This window comes from Eufriesea mexicana, unplaced genomic scaffold, assembly GCF_001483705.2.
Source record: "Eufriesea mexicana isolate 0111107269 unplaced genomic scaffold, ASM148370v2 scaffold3780, whole genome shotgun sequence".
Lineage (NCBI taxonomy): Eukaryota > Metazoa > Arthropoda > Insecta > Hymenoptera > Apidae > Eufriesea > Eufriesea mexicana.
The window spans coordinates 1,740,590-1,766,119 of record NW_016911795.1 but is presented as its reverse complement, the minus strand read 5'-3'; the positions used below and the strand labels follow the sequence as shown (position 1 = coordinate 1,766,119).

The 25,530-nt window shown below is 36.0% G+C and overlaps 4 protein-coding genes across 9 annotated transcripts in view; 3 read left to right on the top strand and 1 right to left on the bottom strand.

Annotated features, from left to right (window-relative positions):
* The first annotated feature begins 684 nt into the window (after positions 1-684).
* On the top strand, positions 685-1,924 carry LOC108551256 (zinc finger protein 706). 3 transcript variants are annotated; one of them, XM_017905354.1, is made up of 4 exons: positions 864-938; positions 1,131-1,273; positions 1,490-1,634; positions 1,719-1,924. In XM_017905354.1, the coding sequence occupies exons 3-4, from the start codon at positions 1,491-1,493 to the stop codon at positions 1,806-1,808; spliced, it is 234 nt and encodes a 77-aa protein (XP_017760843.1). In that variant the 5' UTR covers positions 864-938; positions 1,131-1,273; position 1,490; the 3' UTR covers positions 1,809-1,924. The 3 variants fall into 3 exon arrangements, with proteins under 3 accessions (XP_017760841.1, XP_017760843.1, XP_017760842.1); XM_017905352.1 differs by lacking the exon at positions 1,131-1,273 and having other exon boundaries at positions 685-938; XM_017905353.1 differs by lacking the exons at positions 864-938; positions 1,131-1,273 and adding an exon at positions 1,337-1,418.
* A 1,415-nt stretch (positions 1,925-3,339) lies between these two features.
* Gnmt (Glycine N-methyltransferase) lies at positions 3,340-6,360 on the top strand. Its single transcript, XM_017905324.1, has 5 exons — positions 3,340-3,513; positions 4,410-4,768; positions 5,418-5,553; positions 5,641-5,761; positions 5,972-6,360. Exons 2-5 carry the CDS (start codon positions 4,435-4,437, stop codon positions 6,260-6,262), a joined length of 882 nt encoding a protein of 293 aa, XP_017760813.1. The 5' UTR covers positions 3,340-3,513; positions 4,410-4,434; the 3' UTR covers positions 6,263-6,360.
* Positions 6,361-12,956: 6,596 nt separating this feature from the next.
* eag (potassium voltage-gated channel protein ether a go-go) overlaps positions 12,957-25,530 on the bottom strand; it is a 60,166-nt gene continuing 47,592 nt past the window's right edge. For 2 of the 4 annotated variants that reach the window (XM_017905409.1, XM_017905410.1), the window contains 7 exons: positions 24,693-24,958; positions 24,323-24,608; positions 23,832-24,195; positions 20,284-20,399; positions 19,166-19,282; positions 15,513-15,670; positions 12,957-15,088 (listed from right to left, as the gene is read on the bottom strand). In XM_017905409.1, coding sequence (XP_017760898.1) covers positions 14,040-15,088; positions 15,513-15,670; positions 19,166-19,282; positions 20,284-20,399; positions 23,832-24,195; positions 24,323-24,608; positions 24,693-24,958 — 2,356 coding nt within the window. In that variant the 3' untranslated portion in view covers positions 12,957-14,039. The remainder of the gene's footprint in view (positions 15,089-15,512; positions 15,671-19,165; positions 19,283-20,283; positions 20,400-23,831; positions 24,196-24,322; positions 24,609-24,692; positions 24,959-25,530) is intronic. The other 2 variants (XM_017905411.1, XM_017905413.1) reach the window with 1 other exon arrangement.
* LOC108551302 (TLD domain-containing protein 1) lies at positions 21,134-22,986 on the top strand. Its single transcript, XM_017905414.1, has 2 exons — positions 21,134-21,359; positions 21,572-22,986. The coding sequence occupies exon 2, from the start codon at positions 21,572-21,574 to the stop codon at positions 22,910-22,912; it is 1,341 nt and encodes a 446-aa protein (XP_017760903.1). The 5' UTR covers positions 21,134-21,359; the 3' UTR covers positions 22,913-22,986.

Here is a 25,530-nt window from a genome sequence, read left to right as displayed (position 1 = left end):
ATACACAGACTGCATCGGTAGGCAAACACGTTGTATTTTTCTTTATATTGCATAGTTGCATATTACGACATATTTATTTTGTAAATAAAGAAAATTGGTTACAAATTTATACCTGATATCTGTATCATGAATCGTTGTATTTTTAATTTATAAAACGAAATGAAAAAATAAAAATATTGAAATTTTTTAAGATAAAGAAATTGCCACGATATTTCAAAATCAATTGTACAACTTTAATGTTTAATACATGGCATGATTGTTTCGTGTGAAGATTCAGTCCTTAACCGAATCGTGAATTTTTTAATGTTTGAAACCTTAATTATTAATATTGGAAATTAATTAAAGAATTGATTAAAAATCCAAAAGAATATAGTAGCAAAGTAATGATTAAAAAATCATAATTACCTTTAAAAATGTATTGAAAATTTCAACCAATAGAATTCGATTGCTACAAGAAAGTAGCCATCTCATTGGAAGAAAGTATTCTGATATGCACGTACACATATTCTCGCATGTCAAGAATGCGGTCACTGAACCTGTGGGTCTTAATATTTAAATATCGATTAAAAACAATTTCAACTTCATATCCTGAGCAAAAGAATAAAAAATTAAATAATGTAAACTGTACAAGGATCCGACTGCAATTTACCAATTTTTAAATATTCCGTTTCAATTCTACATTTTTTCATTTTATACGCGATTCTTGTTTGAAAGACAGTACTTCACGTGCAGATGTTCGAAGATAGCTCGCTCCAACAGATGTGCTGTGATCTCCGCTTTCGACTGCTCCGTTTTCTTTGCAAAATTTTTCCTGATCAATCTCCATCATTCAATAAAATACAGGAACAAAATACTTTGTTTCTGCTACGTATAATCAAGCCCCGGATCATCAACCCGGCAAGGGAGTCTTGCTTTTATACACATTTATCCTCGGACAGGTGAGCGATCTATTTTTCGCAAACCACTTCATCTAAAAATTTATTTGTTTGCTCTTGCTTGTCGCAAATTTCTCCGCAAACCTTATCTACGTTTTTCGAATTGCTGTTTTTTGCTTAAAACACGCTTGATAACGCGAAATAGACCAATAACATCGCGGGCAATCTTTGGCACCTCAGTCACCTATTTTATAGGTTGGGTATATGTCGGAGTAATCTTGGCGAAGAGAAAGTACGTAATAATAGTCTATTAAAGAGAAAGGATTGAAGATTGTGCAGTCGAGCGAAGATGCACGATGTCAACGTTTTTTTACGGCGAACATTGCGGCCAGAAATTTGTATGAACTTTATTTTCCATTACATTGATACCTTGTGTATTCATTTTAATTAAAGATACATTAAAAGTTTGACAGGATCGTTCATTTTATGGAGTTCATGTCTTTTCACAACTAACGAAATATTTTAACAAATGATTATATTAATGTAAATTTTATGTAATTTTTGTATATATAAATTTACAGACACATTTAATAATAAAATAATTATTATTCCAGAATGGCTCGTGGACAACAGAAAATTCAGTCACAAGCTAAAGCAGCTGAAAAAGCTGCAAAAGTAAAAAAGCAACAAGGACACAGTGCCAATGAACAAAAAAAGGCTGCTCAAAAAGCTTTAATACATGTATGCGTAGTTTGTAAGGTTAGTATGTTATCTATACGTAATAATTTATATTGTTGTAAATTCTGATATTTCTAAAATTAAAAAAGTGTAATCTGTTTTTAGGCACAAATGCCAGATCCAAAGACATACAAACAACACTTTGAAAATAAACATCCAAAAAATGATTTACCAGATGACTTAAAAAATATATGAGAGTAAAAGATTGTGTAAGCTTGTAGATTGGGATGGAACAAGAGCAACAAAAGAAAATTACTACAAATGACAAAGTGATATAGTTCAATGTTCAACTAATCATCAAATAGTCTCAAACAAGCAAAATAAATTAAATCTTGTTAGTGTTTAAAATGAACTATTGCACAGTTAAAAAATGAATTTTTGTGCACAGTCCTGAATTGTAACATTACTGACGATTCACTTTTGAAACAAAATTTTTTAGTTTCTTCTAAAGATATTCAATAATGTTCATCTAATATGTGATCATTAAGTTTTGACTTGATTGAAATATGTACATTGCTAAGAAATAAAATTAATCAGTTTAGCAGAATGATTACAAATATTCATGCATACTTTAATATTACAGGCAGTAAGGTAATATATGTTACATTATTTTTCTTTAACTAAAAAGAAAAAATACTTGCTGATACTATAACTTGCATTTAAATTCAGAATTGAAGAATTAAATGAAATAAGGAAGATTATCTGTGAGGAACAAGAAACTGCCATTTTACAGTGTCTGTACCAATTAGTGTACCAATAAGGGTATTATACGTGTAGAATGTTGTAACACATAATTCTGTCTACGAATATGTTTAATTATTAAGTTTTTATGTATTTGAGCCTTTATTAGAAGTAAATTATATACTATTTTCAGATAATAGTAAGTTTAAATTTATTCAATGTTTATTCAATGATTATTATAGAAAGTTCAGTGTTTAGTACTTAAATTCTTTTTTTCATATTGAAAATAATTGATTCAGGGAATTTTTTTTGTACAGATTTGTTTCATAAAATATTTCTACCTTGCACTGTATATTTGCCTCTATGCACTAAAAAGAATATATGGCAAAGCACTGCACAATCACCTAGTATTTAGCAAAAAATGTTATTCTTGAGAAGTTGCAAATATAATATATTACACCTTAAAATATGCTTTAAAAATCAACATCAAAATACACAGTAGAAAATACATGATCAATGTTTAGTACTGACAAGGAACTTACAAGAATTTCTAGTATACGTTTAACATAGAAATAAGTATGCGAATTATGTAATTTGTTCTGACAAAATAATTATAGAATTTTACACCACAAATTGTTGATTTGTTCATTTCAATTTAAATTTATTTTTAAATAATAAATTTGGTTTTATTTAAAAAATAATAAATAGTAAATATTACATTGAAAATATGTGGATCATTATATTTTAAAACATAGTGTCTTTGTGAGGTGTCTCGGTGATAAATAATGATTTAAAATTTGATGAAGCAATAATGATGTCACGATAATGACGTCACAAAGAAAAACGGTAACAGAAAATTTTACTTTTTTCTATTTTATAGAATTTTTATCGTGTCATGCTGCGTCACGATTGTTTATCAACTATTTCAAATGGGATTTCGAAGCACAGAAAAGGTTACATCATGCAAACTCAGGGAACACTGTATCTTATATATTGTACGGATCCATGAACATCTCTCAGTGTCATTTTGTCACAGCGTGCAGTAGCATTGTGAACTGTGGTTTTCAACTCGTTTTGTTGTTACTTCTTCGGTTTATAATTATAAATTAAACACAACAGTAATCTTTATCTTTAGTAGATATCTTTTTAGTGGCTGTAATTTTGTTTGAAATTCAACCTCGATCACGTAAGCAGCAACGGCAGTTTATTTGTCCAGAAGGTAGAATATATTTTATTTTCAAAAAGTTAAACTATGTATTGCATACTTTTTTATTGTATCACAATGAAAATAATTCGTGGAATATTTCATAATTGTAAGTAGTGATTAAAGAAAAAAAGTATTAGGTATTATTAGGTACTGAAAATAAAATATTGATATAGTCTGATGATTCAAATTTAATGCGACATCTTTATATTATTTCAAATCGCATGTTATGGTTACGTTGACCTCTTAGTTTTTTTGATAATTTGTCGGAATTTCGTAATAGATTTGTTATAATCTAATCACAAATAGCATTGATTATTTAAATCTTAGATAAGGGGATAGACAGATATTTAATTAGTTGTACGCACGTTACTTATGGCACGTCGTTTTTTATATCGAAAAAAATATATTTCGTTAGAAATCGAGTCGTGCATAAGGTGTATCATACAAGAAATCAAACAGTTATAGTATACGTAAGTCTATCTCTATCGATTAATTTCTTAGAAATCAGCGACTCGAATTACAACCACAATAAATATCGACTACATTCACAATAATCAGATCTGCGAAGAGACAACGTACATTCCAAGATTACAAACACTTTTCCGTTATTCGTATATTAATTTCATTTAAATTATCGTCATTCTTACCGGTATCTTTAATATTTCATCATCTATACATTAACTTTTCAATTTTTTATACAACAAAAATCTTTTATAAATAACAGTTCGCAAAAGAAATTTATCTGCATTCGAACGTTTCTATTTTGCAATTAAATATCTGTCGGTAAACAACTTTCCTACATTTTTCATAATCAACAATCTATAATCCAATGAGTTTGAGCCTAAATAAACATTGATCAAGTATAATAAATTAATCTATTATACTTCACCCAAAATTGTTAATTTTAGATTGTTTAGTTGAAGAAGTTGTGAAATGATGGACTCGATATTTCGTACAAGATCGCCCGGTGCTGCTGCCGAGGGTGTTCGAGATCAGTACGCTGATGGAAGAGCTGCTAAAGTGTGGGAAGTATTCATCGGCGACAAAAAGCAAAGAACTCAAAATTATCGAGACTTTCTGGTGGGTTTATTGAAAAATAAAGGATGCAAAAGAATATTGGATGTAGCATGCGGAACTGGAGTGGATTCAGTGATGCTTTTAGAGGAAGATTTCGAAGTTGTTAGCGTTGATGCTTCGGATAAAATGTTGAAGTATGCCTTAGAAGCCAGATGGGAACGTCGGAAGGAGCAAGCGTTTGATAATTGGGGTAAATATTTAATTGTGAAATGTATAATCGCATGTTGCAGACGAAATACGTATTTTGTTTTCTATAAAGATTTCAAAATACTCGTTGTTACTAAATAATGAGTACTTTTTAAGAATTACTTCAACTTAAGATTAAAATTAATATTTATATTTAAAGAGTATTTGAAGACTAATTAGCAGAAGTAAATATAAATTACAATTATTTTTGTAATGCTAATATCCTTCATAAATGTTTACGCGAGCATCAATTGTTAGTAGGCTAGATCGGAAACTCGACTCTGCATAATGCAATACTTCAGTATTTTTCATCGTTCAGAGAAATGCAGCGGTTCTATAGAATTGTTATGAAACCATTGATTTGATAAATGTTAGTTATTTTTCTGTCTTTTTTTTCCGGTTTGTGAAACTGTAAACCGTTATCGCTTATCGTAATAAAGAAGACACATGGTAGTGAAGATTGCTATTTTATCGAAGGTCAATTCTTTTCTACCTTTTGCTATTTCTCTTTTTAATTTTCCCACTGAAGATTATATTGAATTCTTTCTGACCTAAATTGTTCATTGCATCTTGTTATTTTATGCTTTGTAAATAGCATTGAGTTAACAGTTACACTTTTTTTACATAATTTTTTGTTTTTTGATATTTTATAGTAATTGAGGAGGCGAATTGGCTGACTTTACCACAAGATATTCGTCACTTAATAAGAGGTGGATTTGACGCTGTAATTTGTCTAGGAAATAGTTTTGCTCACATGCCTGATACGTTTGGCGATCAAAGAGAACAACGGTAAAATAAAAGACATATTTTACTATATATTTTACTTTTGTTATTAACATTGTAAGAATTTTTGTTTAATTTTGTTATGAAATATAGGCAAGCGTTATTGAATTTCGAACGCTGTGTAAAACCTGGAGGTTTGCTCTTGATTGATCATAGGAATTACGATTACATAATTGATACTGGGAATATACCGAAAAAGTGCATATATTATAACGTGAGTATATCTTTATAAAGTTTTACAACTCTGTTTAAATAAAACTTCGAATCTGTAAAAAGACGAATTTACGATTCTTTAAAGAAATTGTCGAACTCGTAATATTATGTCAACTTGAGACATTCAAATTTGAAGCATTTATATATACAGCATTCAAATTGAAAATTCAAAAATTAAACTATATTGAGAATTTTTTCTGTGGAATTTTAGAGCGAACATATGACAGACATCAAGGCATCGGTATTATTTGTTTCTGGAAAGCCAGCGATCGTCACTTTAGATTATATGATTACTTTGGATGAAGGGGAGGATGAGGATGAACAAAAGAACATTAGTGAGTTCAGACTTTCGTATTACCCGCACAGAGTGGACGTGTTCACGAAGATGTTGGATGAAGCATTCCATTACCGAGCCAAGCATACCATCTACGGGGATTTTAAATCCTTGGATGAAGTGAAGCATCCTGGTTTCTACATTCACGTGATGGAGAAACCAGTATAAATACGTCTGAAAATATTGCAATTGTTTGATAACAAAGACAATATTATCGGGAAATTTTACATTTTAATGCATCTCATGATATACGTTGCATACTCATTCATTTTCTATTTATTTCGTACAACGTAGAGCATAGTTTCTTGAAGAGTTCATATGGATTTTGAGCAGCTCAGTTTGTTCTTAGAATCTAGACGAATTTCTTGGAATTGTGCTTTGCATCATGATTTTTTTATTTTGTATACTTTTATATGTTGTATGAAACTTTTATGATTTGAGCGTTCTTTTTAATTCTTTATATATATACATATATATATAATGTATATTATAAAGTAAGTTGATACTATAAAAAGGGGGTAATAAAAAGAAGCAAAGGAAAAAACTGTAATTGATTCATGGGTCCATTCACACACTCATAAATGTAATAGCGCAGTTCGGTCAAGTTTTAATCTTTTTTATTATAAGTTCGAAAGCAGCTTTCTTTTGAGTATTCTAGCCAGGCTTTGTTCGATGCTACAATTTGATCTCTCGACGATACGATTTTTCATCTTTTATTTTATGTATTTTTTCTTTTTTCTTTTGGTAGTTTTTTGAGCGGTCGTTGGCGTTGATTCATTAATTTTGGCTCCTTGATCAATCTTTCTCTTGACTATTCCACGTTCCATGCCTTGCAAAATAATATTAGGAAGACTAACGAACGTAAAAGTGCGGCAGGGTTGAAGTTTCGATTAATCTTCACAGTTAATGCTCGATTCTACAATGTATCCATTCTAAATGATAAGTTCCCTATATTTTCGAACATAACCTTCACATTGATACTTCGATTCAATCATTAGTGATAGGATTGAAATATTTTTTATTAATCAAGAACTGTATCATTTTTCTAAATTAATTTCATTCTTTTTAAGCAGTCCTTTAAAAGTCTTTTATCACTGAGTAGCCTACACTAATTTCATATTATTTATATTTTCTGTAAGGAAGAATCACAGATAACCTTGTAATCTAGAAAACTTTTTAGGGATCAATAGAAAGTACCCTTTAAACAATCTTAATCAGACTCGGCCTTAATGATTTAAAAGATTCAATATTTACAGAGTTCTTCAGTGGCTCGATCTTTTAAGAGAAGATTTCAAGGTTATCCTAGTGAAAGATGATAATTGAATTCGAAGAACGATCACGATCGTAAGTCATTGTTTTAGAACGTGTAGTTTTTTATTTTTGATCAAGGTCAAAGGTTCTCGAGGTTTTACCAATCGAGGTCCTTTAAGGAGATATTTCGTCGACGATCGCTCAAACTAAAAACAACAACAAGAACATGAACGCGGCGAGGAGCGTTCGCGTAGGACCATTCGTCCGTCTCGTTTCGTTTTCTCTGGTTCGCGTCGAGATCGCACGATCGGATTTTCTCGAGAGTTCGTAAACAGCTCGGCTCCTGTCAATTTTCCAGTACCACGAAGGTCGATCAATCGATCAATCATTGTCTGGTGCCTTTTTATTTTCCATCATTCTATTTTGTAATCATCACACTTATTGTTACGGTATTTTAAAGTATAAGAAAATACATTATTTTATTTCCTTATATTTTCATTTGGTTGTAAATAGAAAAATGAAAAACTCAACAAAATTTTAAACACTCTTTTGATCTATGGCATTGCGATCAGATGTTGCGTTACAGAATTCGAAACAACAGTGTTTTCATAAAACAACAACGGACCTATTTGTTTTTCAAAATAAACACAAAGAAGCACGAAGTTTTCTCCTGTATCCCCAAAGTAGGTTATGTCAACTGTTTATTATTTTTCGTTTGTTAGTAAAGGACTACGTCGATCAAAAATATCGCAAATCATTGTTTTGGGAATGATTTCGAAATTTAAAGAAAAATTACATTAAGATTTAAGTAACGATATACATAGCGAGATTAATCGATCTTCTGTGGTACTTGATCATCGAAGAGCAGTTTACGGAAATGACAAGGACAGAGTTTACAAGGCCGAGGACTTGATTACAGTGCAACGAATTGCCCATATATATGTATATGTAATATATATATATATGTATATATATATATTCTTTTTTTCTTTATTTCTTTGTTATTCCGCCGAATAGCTACTATATAGACACTCTCAATCATTTTCACAAAAAATTCTGTACGATCACGGCTTCTTCGATCGTCGCTACGATCAAAGTCATCGTCATAATTTCTTTTTCCCTTTTAATAAAACGAAACTCCTTTCATCGCTCTATACTCATTACTTTTTTCTTTTTTAGATTTGAATCGAAGAAACAAGAAAAGATTAAGAAATCAGATTCAGACAGAAATGCTATTCTCTTGTCTTCCTCGTTTCCAAGTTCATCGATATACTTTACACCTCGATTATCAAAGAACTTTCTTGTCGGCGACATGAAAGGAACGAACAGAAGTTTCACAAAGAAATAAACGCATTATCTTGAATGCATAAATTCGTCGCTGACGCGTGAAAATCGACGACGACGACGACGACGATGACTACGTCGACGACGACCTGTGTCGCGACGCTCTCCACTCGAGTACAACGATAATCCGTTATTGCAAAGTAGCTGATATATAAAAAATCGTAATATCACATGTTTATCATTTCTCTTTTCGTCGCGTTGCCTATTCTCGAGGCACCACACTTGACAACGACCGCCTTGTCGGCGTTCGGCTTCGACGCGGACACCAATCGCGTTCCTCCACCTCTGCCATCTTCGATTCTCTTCGAATTCGACCAAGACGCTCTGTGTGTACACCTTCCACGGGAAAACGTGGTGGAGGTTCGTCGTTGCAATTGCCAAAGACGCAGATCAATCCACGCTAGTGAAACACTCTTGTGAGTGCTGATTGGTGAATGACTGTTGAAAAGACCGCGCTTCCAACGACTCCAACATGGCGGACCGATAAGTCGATCGAGTCATCCACCTCGACGTTTCATGACTTCGTTATCAGCTTTGTTCGAGTTTATTCGCTTTCTAAGTTGGCTTGTTGCGAACGGCACGCTGGAATGCTTCGATTTTCTGGAATATCGTGTAGCTGGAAAGTCCGTATGGAATGTAAATTAGGGTTTCATGAAACCACTATGACACAGGGTTTTGGAGAAGATGGGACGTCGTCAGTCTTCGATATTTTCGATGCAACGGTTTATCGGAATGTTTGGTGGAATCGACTTATGGTTGCCGATGGAGCCGTTCGACGGGGACGAGGACACGTGCGCGAGAAGAGAAGCTCTCGGATAGCGAACAGAGCAAGTGGACCTTCCCATGATTCCAATATTGCTACGGATGCAATTTCGTTTAGCTTTCGTAATGGTAAGGACCGTTGTTTTAATATCGCGATATAAATGTTTTTAAAATATCAATTTAAAAATTGAAATTGTAATTATTTACCTGGCGATAAATTTGATCAGAGATTAAAATTTTCTTTTTCGTCGAATTTTGTTTGTTTAGAAGATCGAAGAGAACGATTTGTTTTTCGAAGTTTAATCGTTACAAATGCATCCAAAATGGTGAAATAGCTCGGAATCACGGGCTGATCGACCGGATATGCAGCATTTAAAAAGGAGCAAGGCGCACCGTTTCCAATAATAATTCTCGATCGCACGTCAGCTGCTGAAAACGTTTTAACAATTTGTTAAAGTTTCGCGTTCGTTTTAAAGTGTATAGAAACTACGATAGAGCCAGCTATATCGTCACCGCCGCTAAAACCTAATTAACAAAGTCGCTCGTAACTGTTCGATAATTCAATATTTTTTTTTTTCTTATTTCATTTCCTCTTGGTAACATCGTGAAATTAGAATTGTTTCTGCACTTCTTTCTTGTACGCTCTTTTTCTTCTTTTCCCATACACACATACACACAGACATCCTCGCATTCTCTCTTTTATACTCTCTCAACCTATATAATATTTATAGTATTTACACGCGTATATGTCTCTGTCAGCGCGTTTGCTCGTGTTCCCATCATTCTTTTTTTTTTTTTTTTTCATTCATCTATTCATTTCGAATTGTTGCGAGTCAACGTTCAATTGTGTGCACGGATCTCGACGATCCGTGGTTCCCCTTTAATCCGGATTCTCTTCAAATGGATAGCATATTGCAGGAGCGATCGATATTCGTTAATCGATAATGCCAAAAAGCGATGCTTGGCTCGTTATTTTATAGAATTTACACACGATTTATATCACGACAGATCGTGTTTGGAAAGAATGAAAAGTAAACGCGTTTATCCATAATAGCAATATTTGCTTTGGATCGTCGAAATTCCGCCATATTATTCATGAGGGGAATCGCGGTGTGAAAAATGATATATAACATCAGAAGGTCTTCCATTCGTATCGATTCGTCTATATATGTTGGCTTAAGCTAACGAAATATATATCTATCAGAGACTTATTCGATTATTCGCATTTTTTCTACTCGTGAGATCAGTACTTTCCATCTTTGATTGTCCTTCAGAATTGTGGTTTTCAAAATTCTTTCTCGAGGCGACAGCAACGGAAATATGACATGTCTGTATATGCGCACGCGCGTCTTCGTGTAACTGAGTGCGTGCATATGTATAGTATAAACGTAGCTCAATCACCGCAAAAAATAATTTGACATACTCGAAGATTACAATTAATCCAGTATGGTGTTAATTTACAATGAAAACTGGGCAAATTAAGTTCTTCCATTTGCTGACTACTGTTGACAATAGTTTACAAAACGTTTAAGTTCTTGACAATGTTCAAAATACTAAAAAGAATTCATCGATAGGAAATCGATAGCAAGTATTAGTTAACGAACTAATTATAAGTTGAAATTATAAACTGATAAGCAATTTTTCCTGCTTTAGCGCTTGACGTCAAGTATTTATAACTAGGAACTGTAGACGGTTTTTAGTGTCAACGATTTCAATGATATTATTCCGATAATAATTGGGACCGCCAGATTAATACAGTAATCTATCAGCGCTACATCGTTTGAACCATCTATACATCTTGGTATGTGTATAAATATTCTCGTTATTCAATTGAAGTTTAACTCGACATAGAAAGCTGCGCCGGAAGCCGAGAAAGAATTAGACGAAAAGGAAAAAGTAGTCACGCGTGATAATGCTTCTTCTTTCTTGAACGTTTTCTCATTGCAAACGCGTTGACACGAATTACGCGTCATGTTGTCAGTTTTTTCTATATATATATGTGTATATATATATGTATGTACGAATATATATACACGTGTCGTAGTTACAAGATATATATACACCTAATATTGCTGTTTGGCTTTCGTGAATGCCATGTGAATGCTGGATTAGGTCATGTTCTGCGATGTAACAAAGTGAACGGAATCTTCGAGTTTCCGTTATGGCGTCTGTAACGATTGTTGAGAACGCGACCGGAAGTCGCATTGTAATCACGTAGCTACTTTGAATTCGCTCAAAATGCAAACAAAATTTTACATATTTGTTCTTCTTTTCTTTCGCTTTTCTTTCTCTGTTGTTCCTTTCTTTTTTTCTTTTAATATTTCATTTTCGCGGATTGTTGCACGGAAATATAACCATTCGAGGGCGTGGCCGAATTGACTTTTAACAATTTATGTTTATTTATCGTCGAGTCACGAAACGTTTCGAGAACCACTATCGAATTAAACGTCTTTACTGTAGCTTCTTCTTATCTTTTTCGTTAAGGATCTAATGCAAAAGCCGAAGCAACAAGGGGAAGTATGTTGTTTAACACGCTTAAAAAAATAAAGATGGCCTTTGTCGGTAGCTGCTAGGTACTTACGAGAACTGGTTTTATGGTATACTTTGGATTCTTCCTTGTTGGGTAGCTTTAGCCTCGGTTCTTAACTGATAACATCTTTGACGCGTTTAAAAGGACAGTGGTCCACGAATCGTTTTACGAACCAGGTCTCCACAAGAGAGGAGTGAGAATACTTTCTGAAGGGAGACTTACAAAAACGTGACGCGAAGGTGAACTGCGGGAGCACTTCCGGTATAATTTTCTCTTAAATTTAATAAATACGTTGAAACTTAAGAAATGCAAAAGAATTTTACCTCTGTACCTTCTTTCGCCGATAAATAATATCAAAATGGTGAAGGATACAGTCAACAGATAACGATGTGAAAAATTTGAATCGCTAAAATTAAGATTGAAAAGGCAGAATAATTTAGTCACAAACTTGATGAAGTACAAATAGCTTTGAGCTATCGAATATTCAATGGAAGTTCTCCCAAAGTCGGTGAATTTTTCACAAATCCACTTTTGCAGCCGATTTTGATCACTCACACACATACATGCGCCAGCATACATACGTACATACATATACAGACGTTTCACTGAGACGGAACTATTAAGAAGCCATCAATCAACGTTCATGCACTCGCGAATCCTGTTTCTCGAAAGTTATAGAATGAAATAGAGAAGAAAGTAAAAGGAAATAAAAAGAACACAGCACTACAATGTAGTGATAGCGAAGCAACGATACTCGACAACGCGTCTCGACGCTTTTCACTTCGAGTCACGGAGCTGTTCAAAAATTTAAACATGGGAAGTCTTTTGACATCCTTTTCATTCCTAGACAGACTTTTCTCGAATTTTCGTCGCTTTTATCGCTTATCGTCGAGTCTGAACCATTCCAAGCAATTAAAGAATCATGTATCGTTGTTCATCGGACAATTGTAATATTTGCCAATATTTTTTGTTCGGTAGAATTAATCAAAAATTAATAGCGAATTAATTAAGAACACGAACAAAAATCCTCTAATTGCTATTGTGCTACACACTCTTTCATTTTTCTTTTTTTTTTTTACTTTGTTTTTGTTGTTGGTTGTTCTTGTTACTTATAATCTATCGTGCGCAACCACGAGTCTAGCTGAGATCCCCTAAAGATGCGTGTAAACCTACGATTACAGTGTGTGTTACCTTACGTGTTAGAACGTGAGTATTCTGAATTTTAGTTTTCATCCTCTCGATTAAACGTTCGATGTCTCGAAGAAGCCGTCGCAAGCAGTATATAAGTCGATATACATTTTTGTATTTTTTCTTTGGTTTACTTTTGCTTTTAATCGCGTGTTTGGCCATGCAGAAATATGCCAAGTTGTATTATAATAGCGGGACCGTTTCGTCGGCATGAATGTCCCTTTTTATTTCTTCATCTTTTATCTATCACTTTCTTTTACGTTTCCCTCTTGTTTCGTGTTTCCATTTACATTCGACGGGCTACGATCTTATACTAGTACTTTTCTTCTCGTATCAGGTTTGTTCTTCGCGTGTACCGACGAATTGCTCATTAAAAATCAGACGCGAAGCGAGTAGCGAAAATGCAGTATGTCCTTAAAACGTACGCGGTGAAATTTTACAGATAGCTTATGCCTATACCGGCACGCTCGTCTCACTTTATTGAAAAGAATTCGCTGAAACAGCCGACCTCTTTTTCTAGCCACTTTTCAACTCCTTTTTGGTTTTCATTAAAAAACCATAAACTTTGCAACCTCTTATATGGCTTCTTTTTCTTCCAATATCTCATATTTTTCTTTCTTCTTCTTTTCTCCAAAGGATACATGGCTATTACAATTTCCAAAACAACTAGTTTTTCTTTCTTCTTGGTTTAAAGCGAATTAACAATTGCGTCGACCCAATCTAACTGCAGCAAACCACGTCAAATTATATCCAACTGCATAACGTCCCGATCTAACTTCTAAAACAAGTATTCCCGAGAATAGCAGTCCATTCCAGCGATTTCCAACAATAAATCAACTGTGAGACGTCCGTGCGGAGTCGCAAGAACTTTCACAAATACTCCCTGGGCCTGGGCGGAGGCCTCTTCCTATCGGACCTGTCGCTTCTGTCCGTCGTGGTGGTACTCTGTTCCCTATCATCGGTGCATTCGAGCATCTGTGTGGTTTCCGTCGCCTCTGATGGACTGATTGGCTGACTAGCTAACGGTGCTAATGGTGCAGCTCCCTTGTTCCTCGATTTGCTTCTTCTCTTTCTCAAAATCAATGGTCCAAGAGGCGTAGAATCGTCCCCTCTAGAAGTTGACGCTTGGGCCAGTCTTTCCAGCAATTCCTTACTCACTTCTCTCGAGGAAGTTTTGTAATCACTACTGTCCTTCAGTCTATCCGATTGCTGCGATTGATGATGATGATGATGATGATGATGGTGTTCCTGGGACTTGGAGATTCTTTCTGTCGTTGTTCCTTGTTCTCTGTAACCTTCACCCCCAGTCGTCGATGTGGACGTAGTTGCTATAGAAACCTTTTGTTCCCCCATTATATTTCCCCCGGACGTTTGCGTAGCCTGGGAACCCTGTTGACAACTGGATGTGCCCTGTGGCAGGATGGTCGACTGATTCTGAGAGGAACCACCGTTACCACCTGTCGAAAAATTGTTCGTACTCTTTTGCTGTTGCGGACTAGCCGCGGGCAGTCTGCTCATCAACGTCTGCAGCATGTCCTCGATTTTGGCTAATCTCTGGTTCACCCGTTGCACTTCCAGCTTCAAGTCCACCTTTACTTCAAGCACGGCGGCTAGAATCTCGCGATCATGGCTCGGTTGAGTGGTGATCAGTCCATCGTCGTAGCTTTCCAGTCGACGAAGTTGAAGCTGCTTCGAGTCTGCGGTGTTCTGTTGCTGTTGTGGCTGCTGTTGTTGCTGGGTCTCTTTTGCGTTTTCTGCGTCTCCTGATTCTTCGATGGTGCCGCTAAGCTTGCCGAACTTGGGAAACACTTTGTTGCTGCCGGCACTTGAACTGGGTCGAGCGTCTCTGGCGCTTAGGGAGCGTTTAAACGTGTCCACTCCAGTCCCTGCCTCGCTTCCAGAGTCCAGACTAGATGTTCCTGCAGAAAATCACACATTTCATAGAATTTTGTTTTGTTTTAAATTCAGTTGTATGAAAATTTCCACTTTATTATACGGAAATTAAGATGGAAACTTCCTACATTTTATGATATCACGTTTGATAATTATGTTCCACTTTCTTCTGGCTTCTCATACTATATCATGGTTTTCCATCAATTTTCATCAATTTACACAGAGTGACACGAAAGTGAGATATGTAGTCGGGGGTCAGAAATTCTTACGACAATTACAATAACAGTTGCAAACGGTTATCCTCCTCCTTTTCATGGGTAGTGTTACGACCGCATATTTAAAAATTTTCCTGTAATCTCTGAAGCTCCTGCAATCTTCCAAACCTACAACTGTGTTCTCATTAACTTCGTATCACTCTGTACGTCATAAAAATAAATTTTGTTTCGTTACCTAAGAGTCGTCCCCACTTCCCGGCCCGTCCCTTGACGGCAGTGCTCTCGTCCGCAGTGGAGAGTTTCCTGGTGTGCGAAGACTCGCCCTCTTTGCCCTCTTTCCCGTCCTTTCCGTCCCCTTTCTCCACGTCGGCAGTGTGTCTCTCCCTGCGGAACCTGGATAGAAAAAAGTAGAGAGCGAAAACGCCCGTGTTTAGTTGCGTCGACGTGATTTACTTCTGTCTACATTACTGGGGTTAAGAGGCCAGTTTCACTAGGCGATCAATTAAATAAAGGGGGAAATAATAAGATTACATGGTGTATACAAATCGTGGGTAGGAGAATATTGTACATATTGTCTTGTTTTTTTTTTTTTTTCTTTTTCGTGGTTTCAAAGTTTCACTTCTATTTTTCTTTGGTTTGGGCATCGTGAAACTTTACTTTCTCTCGATCGTATCTGATCGAAGATCATAATCTGCGTCATCTATTTTCATTTCCACTTTTTTTTTTTTTAGCAGAGTTGTATATATGTATATGCATATATATAAATTTATATATACAAGTATTTATATATATCTCATATATACATATACAGTTTTGGTATTTTTGTTCTGGGAACAAGGGGAAGAACTATCGTTCTTTTCCTTTTCTTTTTTTTTCTTTGCACTGTACTGGTTCTGCTTTTTTTTTTTTTTTTTTGGCAAATGAGTCAAGTTCATTCTACTGAGGCTAGAAAAGGGGAGACAGCTCCAGCGGTGTTCACGAGCAACCTACTTTGATGTGCCTACGGGATTCGAAAGAAAATATTCTCGGTGGTGATAAGATGCCGGTCAAAACATACGGGAAAACCTGGCGACGTCGATGAACCGATTGTGGCCTGGAATCTATCAAACAAAGAAATAAAAATGAAAGAAAATGAAACAAAAGAAAAGAAAGAAATAATTAATTGAAAAACAGAAAGAAATAGTCTTATGCGACTCGTGACGAAGCCATGAAAGCGAAACGTGCTCTCGTGACGTTTCAGGGTTCGTTGTTTGGGCACAATGCTATTTTCGTTCGGTGAACGAAGTGTCTCTGTGATAAAAAGTCAGGACACGTTATCGCGGTACTTTTTAGGCTGAATTGGCCGACTTAGAAACTCCATTCTCGAGCCGTAATTACACCGTGTGCCCGTTGGGAGCATCAAAGTTTAAGTTATCGGTTATGCACTGATGTACTCCGATGGGACACGAGCGGAGAATAACAAATCAGAGTAAATAGGTACGTGTGTCAGCCTGTTCTCTTCATCGCTACATTTTAGCAGGGAAAGAAACGAATCTTTTCCCTTCGGACTTCCTAGAGCAATGATTCTAAATAAAGTGGAAGATCACGGGTTAAGGAAAGAGAACTTATAAACGGAGCTTTAAACGATTGCGCCAAGTAAAACACAGTGAAAATTGCAGTGACGATAAATGATTTATGGCTAAACATAATTGTTCCTCTGAGGTTATAAAATACTTTCTTTCCCGTTATTCGCGAATCTTCTGGGCTGATATTTCTATTAACATGATTTTATCGAGGACTTGATATTCTGAAGAATCGTGTTAAGAGAAACGCAAAGATACTCATAGTGATAGGAGTCAATCTACGGTCAGGCAGAATTTATACCGCTGAGATTCTAATACATTTTCTTTTCGTTATCCACGAATTTATCAAGGTGCTTCCTAATATGAACATCACAGATCGTAAGGAACCCGGACTTTGTCGTTATTAAGCCGGTGTTAGGTATCAGGCAAGAGTCGACTTGTACTTAATGGTCGGCCGCAATCGTGGTTCATCGACGTAACGTTTGATGATACAGTTGTAATGGTAACGAGCTGCTTGATTAACTGTAGAAATGCCATTGAGCAATCGACTGGATCATTTGATCGAGTCGAAGGCGGAAAAAGGAAAGAAAGAGAAGTGAAAAGAAACGAAGTGGATCGCCTCGTTCTAGTCACTTTGCTCTAAACTGCATTATTATTAAAAAAGTACTATATGTGTCTATCATGCACGTAACATGCCGCGATTGAGGCTTCTAAAAAAGTCAATAAAAAATAAAGATTCGAATTCTTAGAAATCGTTGGCAATCTGGCAGTTTTTCAAGCAGCTACTTGGCATCGTTTATATATAAGTACAGGTGACAGAGAGAAACTTGAATCCTAGAGTGTGTACGTCACATGCATTCGGCGTTGCATAAAATCGTAAAAGGATCGGATGCTCGAGGCACATTGGAAGACTCTGATATCTCTTTCGCAATGATATGAAGAAAAATCGTCACTTATCTTACATTAACGAGAAGGTATTAACCTTGTGGCATCAGCAATCGTGTTGCTTCATGAAGGAATAAAGCAACATGGTTGCTCCACGTTAAAGAAAATAGCTAGAAATTGGCAAAAAGAGATACAGAGTCCTCGAGTTCGCTCTATACAAATCCTGGTTCCACTAAGAATATATATGTATATATATTTATGGTGGGAGAAAGATGCGCATAACCCTCTAAAGCCGTATATCTTACAGCACTCTAGCATTCGTCAGAACTGCAGTGATCGTCAAAAATGACAAAGATTGTATAATGGCACCGGGTGATGTGTACGCATCTGGAAAAAGATGCGGTTCCTGGGCAAATCGATTTCGAACTTTCCCTTTTATCATCTAAACACCAAATTTATCTTCCGTGGGAGATTTATTCTCGTTATGGCGATAAACTGCAAAAAAAAAAGAAAAAAAAAGAGTAAAAAACAGTAGAACAATATAGGGAAAATGGTAAAAAAAGATTGGACGAAAGATGGAAATTCGATTTACCCAGGCTACTTCGTAGACGTGCTGAGTGAGAATACATATCAGTTTCTCTTTCAAGCGTGTGTACAGCGATTGCACATCCGTGATACCCTTCGAAACCTTTCTCGAGAAATGCTTATCGGTCGCTCCCGGGGGAGACGCGCGAGTTGAATGATCGGTACGACACGACTAGAAGAAGAAGAAGAATAAGAAGAAGAAGAAGAAGAAGAAGAAGAAGAAGAAGAACAAGAAGAAAAAACGATCTCGCGGGTTGCATTCTTCTGTTCAATACGATTTTATTCGATATGTTTTGGTTTCACGGTACGTGTATACGATCGGAATAAAAATTCTGCACGGTCCATCGTTGCCGAAAGCTGCTCGTCCCGAGGTGGATCGTGTCGATCTAAAAAAAGTACTTTTTCGAATCTCGACTCTCTTAATAAAAAACGTTCACGCTCTCTCAACAATTGCTCGTCCGTGATACAAATAATTTAGGCAGGTATACATATACAAAATCGACCCGTATAAATATATATATATACACATATATATAAATAATATATATATAAAATATATAATAACAATGAATAATCATGTGTTTATATTTATAAAAATATATATAGAGGAAGATGTATATATATGTATATATGTATTTAGAGAAAAATCACAGTGGAGAACAGTAATAATAATATATAACGATATACAATCATAATAACGATGATTAATATAATCATAATGAGAAGAATAATTAATCGAATTAATATAAATATAGAGTAATAATAATCAATAATATAAGAGTGTACGTAAGAAGTAGCAAAGATGGCAATAAAAAGAATGAAGAAAGATAAATAAATACGTAAGAAATGAAATTGCCTAAAACTGGGCCAGGGCGGCAGGACGTTCACGGTGAGCTCCTCGTCGGAATCCTGCTGGGACCGTCCGTTCGCGGCCCTGCTCACGCCGATCTGGGCATCCCCGTCGGTCTTGAACCTTTACGGACAACAGGCCAGCCAAGCAACGATCAACAATCAACAACAATTTACCAGAACATACGATACGAAAATTTCTAATTTTACTTTTTTTCCTTACTTTCTTTCTTTCTTTTTTTTTTGCACCGATATACACTTTGTGCGCTAACATAACCTTTCTCCCCTCTTTCTCTCCCTCTCTCTCGTAAACTTTCACGCTTATGTTTCCGCCTTGCAATGTTAGTCTGTAATTTATGCTTGAATACATTTACATCTTTGTACGCGTGTATTTCCCATATTTCTTATTTCTCTTTCTTCTTGGCTCCATTCTTATCCCTAGTGTGCTGATGGAAGCTTGCAACGGGGGAAATGCACACGTACAGAGGGAAAATTCAGATGCTCATTCGAGATCGTTCACACTAGTCCATTCTCGCTCTTCGTTCTCTCCTTCGACATTCCAGTGAAACTGCGATTAAAAAAAAGATACATATATTCGTCAGCCTATTGGATTTGTGAATACAGACCAGCTGTCCACTCTGCGCGGCTTTCCACGTAGTCATACGGAAGAATCGAGGCTGCACGACAGCTTAATTATCACGTGGGTACATATTCATTTGTAAATAATCGTTCTGAGGATATGTCTTAGAAAAAAGAAAAATCATATTTCTTTTTCACTTAGAAACATCATAACCAGTGGTTAAAGTTCAGTCAGATAGTATACACATGTTTCGATTTATTTTTAAACGAATACGTATCCACTGAATTAATCCTAAATTTAAAAGTCGACCTCTCCCAATGCTTCTCCATTCCACAAAAAAATCACAGTAATACCTGTAAATTATGAACGAATCAAAATAAATTCTGTAAAAAAAAATATATTAATAAATTTCTTTTTATTAATTTACTATAACGTTTGATTTTTTTGTTCAAAAATGAAAGATCACTAAGAGAGGCGTACGTTATTAAATAGAATGGATTCGATATTATCCATTCCAGCTTGATGGGCAACAAATCTGTCCCTACCTCGAGAAAATTTTGCGCACCAGGTGATCCTGCGCTTGATCCAATTGTGGCTCGTTCTTCCTTCTTTCTGCCAGTTCTTTTTCTCGACGAACATCGGCCACCTTCCGGAAGATCAGCTGCACAAAACGTTTGATTCGATTTTACACGCTTAAACGACTACTGCAGTCAGTAAATCAATTATTTTTTTTTTTTCATTTTCTTGAATTTGCTGTAATACTTGCAAAATATGAAATTCGTCATGAGATGTTATATACTTTAAATAATTAATCAGGATGAACAACATGGCGTAGTTGAACGACAGGGGATTATTTATTTATGGAGTCCAGAATAATTATTTATGCCCCCGAGTCGCTTCTTTGCTATTATTAATGGTCTCGAACACATCGGACCTTTTATCGGATTTTTTATACTCCTTACTATGTAGGTGACCATTATTCGGTTGATTGTCGAGTGTTAAAATTAATACTTGCACGGTTACGTGACAGATCAATCTATTAAAATAATTTTCGAATTTTTTTTTAGTACATCTGATGTCTCTATATATAAAGTAAATAGAAGGGTGCCTTCATTTATTAATCTTCTTAGGAAACGAAGTCTATGTTAATAATTTTAATATTTTATGATTTTACGTTCTGATATTCTTTTACTTAAATAGAACGTAGATAATTAGAGTAATTTAATTTTTTTGACAATATAATTTCTGACGCCAGAAAAGAATCGTTCCCCTACTGTTTTTTTCTAGACAGAAAGTTGTAGGTTAGGGGTGGGGGAATAATTTTGTTCACCAGTTACGCATGCGCCATTAAAGCAGTCGATAGGCACACTAGTAGCAGCCTACCTGCAACCGTGACTAACCTTAAAATATTTTATTTATCGTATTGGATCAAGGGAGGATGCAAATTTTTTCTCGACAAGTTTCGTATCAGAATGTCTAGTTAGATGTTTGCTAAAGGACTTTGAAAGGGCGTACGTGTTATCACGTACTTTTATTTCTGTCATTCGTGTCGGATCTTAGTTCTTACTGGGAAAACTGAGGTATATGGATTGCTGTGGAAAGTACTGCTTGTGTTCGAAAGGTTTGTGACAAACTTTTCAATATAACGTACATGTCACCCTTGTAGGTATAATGAATTGTATTGATCTATTTTATTGTAAATAGTGAATTGTAAACTATTGTAAAGTAGATTAATCGTTCGTCAGTCATATGTTTACACAAAAACGACCTTTATGGTCATTTTATAGTAAGTTCTATGGAATGAATTCGATAAAGATAATTGATTTATTTTAGATGGGTCATGGTTCGAGCCGTTCCGCTTCATCCGCAAATATTCTTTCCGCGGACGAGCTGACCTTGGTGGAGAATCTGTTCAAGTCCATGTCTCGAAGTTCAGGCTCCATAAAACGCGAAGATATATTTAAACACTGGTCTACCCATTTAGACGATGTACTATTGCAATTTGTAGTAAAGTTCCTTTGTCATGAACCAGGAAAGAGAGTGTCTGCTATTAATGGAGAGAATTTTGGCAGACTATATGTGTTTGCTGTTCGTGGAAGTCCAGAGGAGAGAACTAGCCTGATTTTTAATGGTTTCTCAGAAGAGGAACAGAAACATGAAATACCTACCACAACGTTCCTTCAATATGTTCAAGCTACTATAAATTCCTACTTGAGACTGCAAAAAAACTCAGGAAATGCACATTATTTAACATGGAGTAGCATTGGTTGCACAGTAAATACTAGGAGGATAGGAATGAGGTCCAGAAGTTTGTGTGAAGATCTAGTCAAATATGGAGATACACTAACCATTGATCAAATAGAGAACTGGTTCTCGTCAACAGTTACTTTCAAGACCATTCAGTCGCACGTATTCCAGTGCCTTTTCTTAGTCTCTCAAAAGAAAGGAGATAAGAATACGAGTAGTAAATTAAACGATTTAAATCTTTTGCCTGGTTGCAAAGGCTTAGAAAATATACCACACTTTCCTAGCATTCTGGGACTGGGTGATGTTTTGTTCTTGAATCTAAGTTTGCCCCATGAACTTCGCAATGAATGGAGATTTCTATTTTCTAGTCAAGTGCATGGGGAATCATTTTCTACTATGCTTGGTAGAATTACCATGCAAGGATCTACCATTATAATACTCCAAGATACAGATGACCATGTATTTGGTGGTTTTGCCTCAGATAATTGGGCACTTGGACCAAATTTCATAGGAAATCAAACCTCCTTTTTGTTTAAACTTGAACCAGATATACTCACGTTTCCCTCTGCTGGTTACAATAACCATTATCAATATTTAAATCTTTATCAACAAACTATGCCTAATGGTCTGCTTATGGGAGGTCAATTGAATTACCCAGGTTTATGGCTGGACTGTGAATATGGAACAGGAAAGTCAAGTATATCCTGTATAACCTTCCAGAATTATGTACAATTGAGTGGTAAGGAGAATTTCAAGCTGAAGCATTGTGAGGTTTGGGGTGTAGGTCCCCTTCCGCAAGCAGAAGAAGAAGAAGAACGAGAGTCGAAGTCGGTGTTGGATCAAGATTCTTCCGCGAAAGTTATACTGGAGATGTCTGGCCGTAAGATGTACAGCGAGATGTGTGGTTTAAGAGAGAAGAAAGAGTAATTGTGATGTTAAAGATTCTACAGAAAGAACACACATATCAGGCTACTCAAAACTGTATCGGCTTTTTAGAAACGAAAGAAGGTCCTTGTCAAGCAGTATCTGTAATGCAATGGAAAAAATAGAAAAAAAATTATTTCGTAGTTCTCGTGGAATCGTTTCGACAAAATAATAACAATAACAATAACAATAATAATAATAATAATAATAATAATAATATCAATAATAATAATAATTATAAAAAAAGATTAACAACAATTGCATTCTGCAAGCTTGTACTTCTTTTTGTCTGTTTACAAGCTAACTTTTTTGAAAAATAAAATTTCACATCCCCGTAACGGCCTGATCTCTCATACTGCTATCATTTCCACTTGACTCTACGATCGATAGAATAATATTTAAAAAACAAAAAGAAAGAAAAAAAAGTTATATCGTGCAAGTTGCTGTCTTTCGAATGCCTATTATCTAGTGCCTGGTGAGTCATCAATCATTTTTAACCGGACTTCTTGATACTCTGAATAAAGTCTATCGATGAGAAAAAACTTGTACAACACGTATTCGCTATTATTGTTACATAAGACTGTGTGTTATTCGTACATGAACCGTCTGGCGTATACTGTTCACTCTATCTGCCGGACAAAAGAAAGCCAAAGAGTAAACACTGCACTGTTATTCAGTGTAATGCTAAAGTTCAATAAAGATTTGAAACCTTGAAATACGAAGTTTTTTCTTTTTCGCTTGTTGTACCCTTTACATGCTTTGTTCAAAATCAGTTAGCAGTTTCGAATATTATCAGAAAATTGAAATAAATCCTAAGATTTAACATAATAGAGGAATAGAATGATTCATCGACATCAGATAACTGATTCTGACAATAATGAATATTTTCTTTTAAATTAAAAAGATAAAAGAAAGTACTCACCCGATGACTAAGGTTGTACGTCAGAACAAGATTTCTGGCAAAGGAATTAGCAAAGGCCTGATAAAAATCCAACACCTCCAACAATCGATCCCTCTTGATCGTGTGTAGATCGCAGTAGGTCAGAGCTCGAACATTGGCAGCGCTTTGTCCCACAGATGGGTTCGTCCAAAAGCTGTCGCCGAACACATCACCTTTGCCCAGGATTGCCACTACCTCATCATCCTGGATCACCTCGAGGCTTCCGGTCACGATGAAGCACAACGAATCGATGGATTCGCCTGTGTGATACAATAGATCACCTGGTGCGCTATGGGACATCGTGAAATGCATTGCCAGGGCACGGAGGCAACCGTCAGAGGCCAATCTGGAGACAAAATTTAGAATTATTATACAGCAGCCAAAAGATTTTTGTGCTTATTCTACGTGTTTCTTACTGTACTGTACATTAAATAATTTATTTCAATAATCCTAGCAAGACAAACAAAACTTGCCTAAATGCAGGGTGTTCGTTGAAGACCTTTCTGTTCAGATGAACACAAATATCCGCCTTCATATCCTTGGGGCAGTAGTTGAGTACCTTATCGGTGTCTAGGCCCTTAGTCATCGCCCATGTGCTCACCACGTAATCCATCACGCGTTCGCTAAGTGCCTTGGGCACCTCGTGCAGCTTCATGAATTCCCTTACGTTATTGAGCATATCGTGATACTTGGCCGTTGCGGACGTCATTTGCTGGATTATCGTAGTCACGTGACCGAAGATCGTGGCGTACAATAGGGCTGTGAACACAGATATGGGTGGTCAATTGTAATGCTCGTAAATTTGTGCACCTTTTTGTACAGAAGTAACAGAAAGGATCGTACCGGCTATAATCATCATGCAGATGGTAAAAATCTTTTCGTTGTCGGTCTCGGCGGCGACGTTACCGAAGCCCACTGAGGTCATGCAGGTCATCGTGAAGTACAATGCGGTAACATACATTGTCCTTCTGGACGGTCCCGCGATTAATTCCGGTGCGGTGCTGGTATTGGTCCACAGATAGCTGTACGGTGACTGGGTGACGTTCGCTAGCTTCCACAGCCAGGAATACTGGACCCCATTGTCAGCGTCCGACCTTCCTATCGAGTACCTTCAACGTAATAACACTTCTTACCTTTGTGACATTTATCTATCTACGATTTACATTTTCTAACACGCTATAAACTCGAAAATGAAAGGCGTCAGAATAACTTAGAGACGCGTGAAAGAAGCACGCATGCTTTTTAGTTCGCTAAGTTCGTGTTGAAAGCGTTTTCTCCATTTTTTTCTTCCATCCTGACCGTTATCCTTGTTTCATTTTCGACAGATGCTTTCTTTTGCTTCCTCTTTGGGTTCGGATCGTTTCTTTCTCTTTTTTCTTTTATTCTATTCGAACGAAAGCACGGCTAACAAGAAGGATCACGGTCAAACACTCGAAGATTCTTTTGGAAACGAAGAGGATTCGCTAACAGAAGATAACAGCGCACGAGCAAAGACTCGCGTTCGTTTTTGCAACAGTCGGTTCGACGACGGGAATATCCAAAAGGACACAGGAGCTCTTTGTCAAGGAAATGAGCGGAACGTTACCATCATTGGGGACCTTCTTTTCTTGCTCTCGAGGAGCAGCCTTTTTCTCGAACCTTCTCACGTTTTCGCGTTCTATCTTTCTTTTTCTCTCTTTCC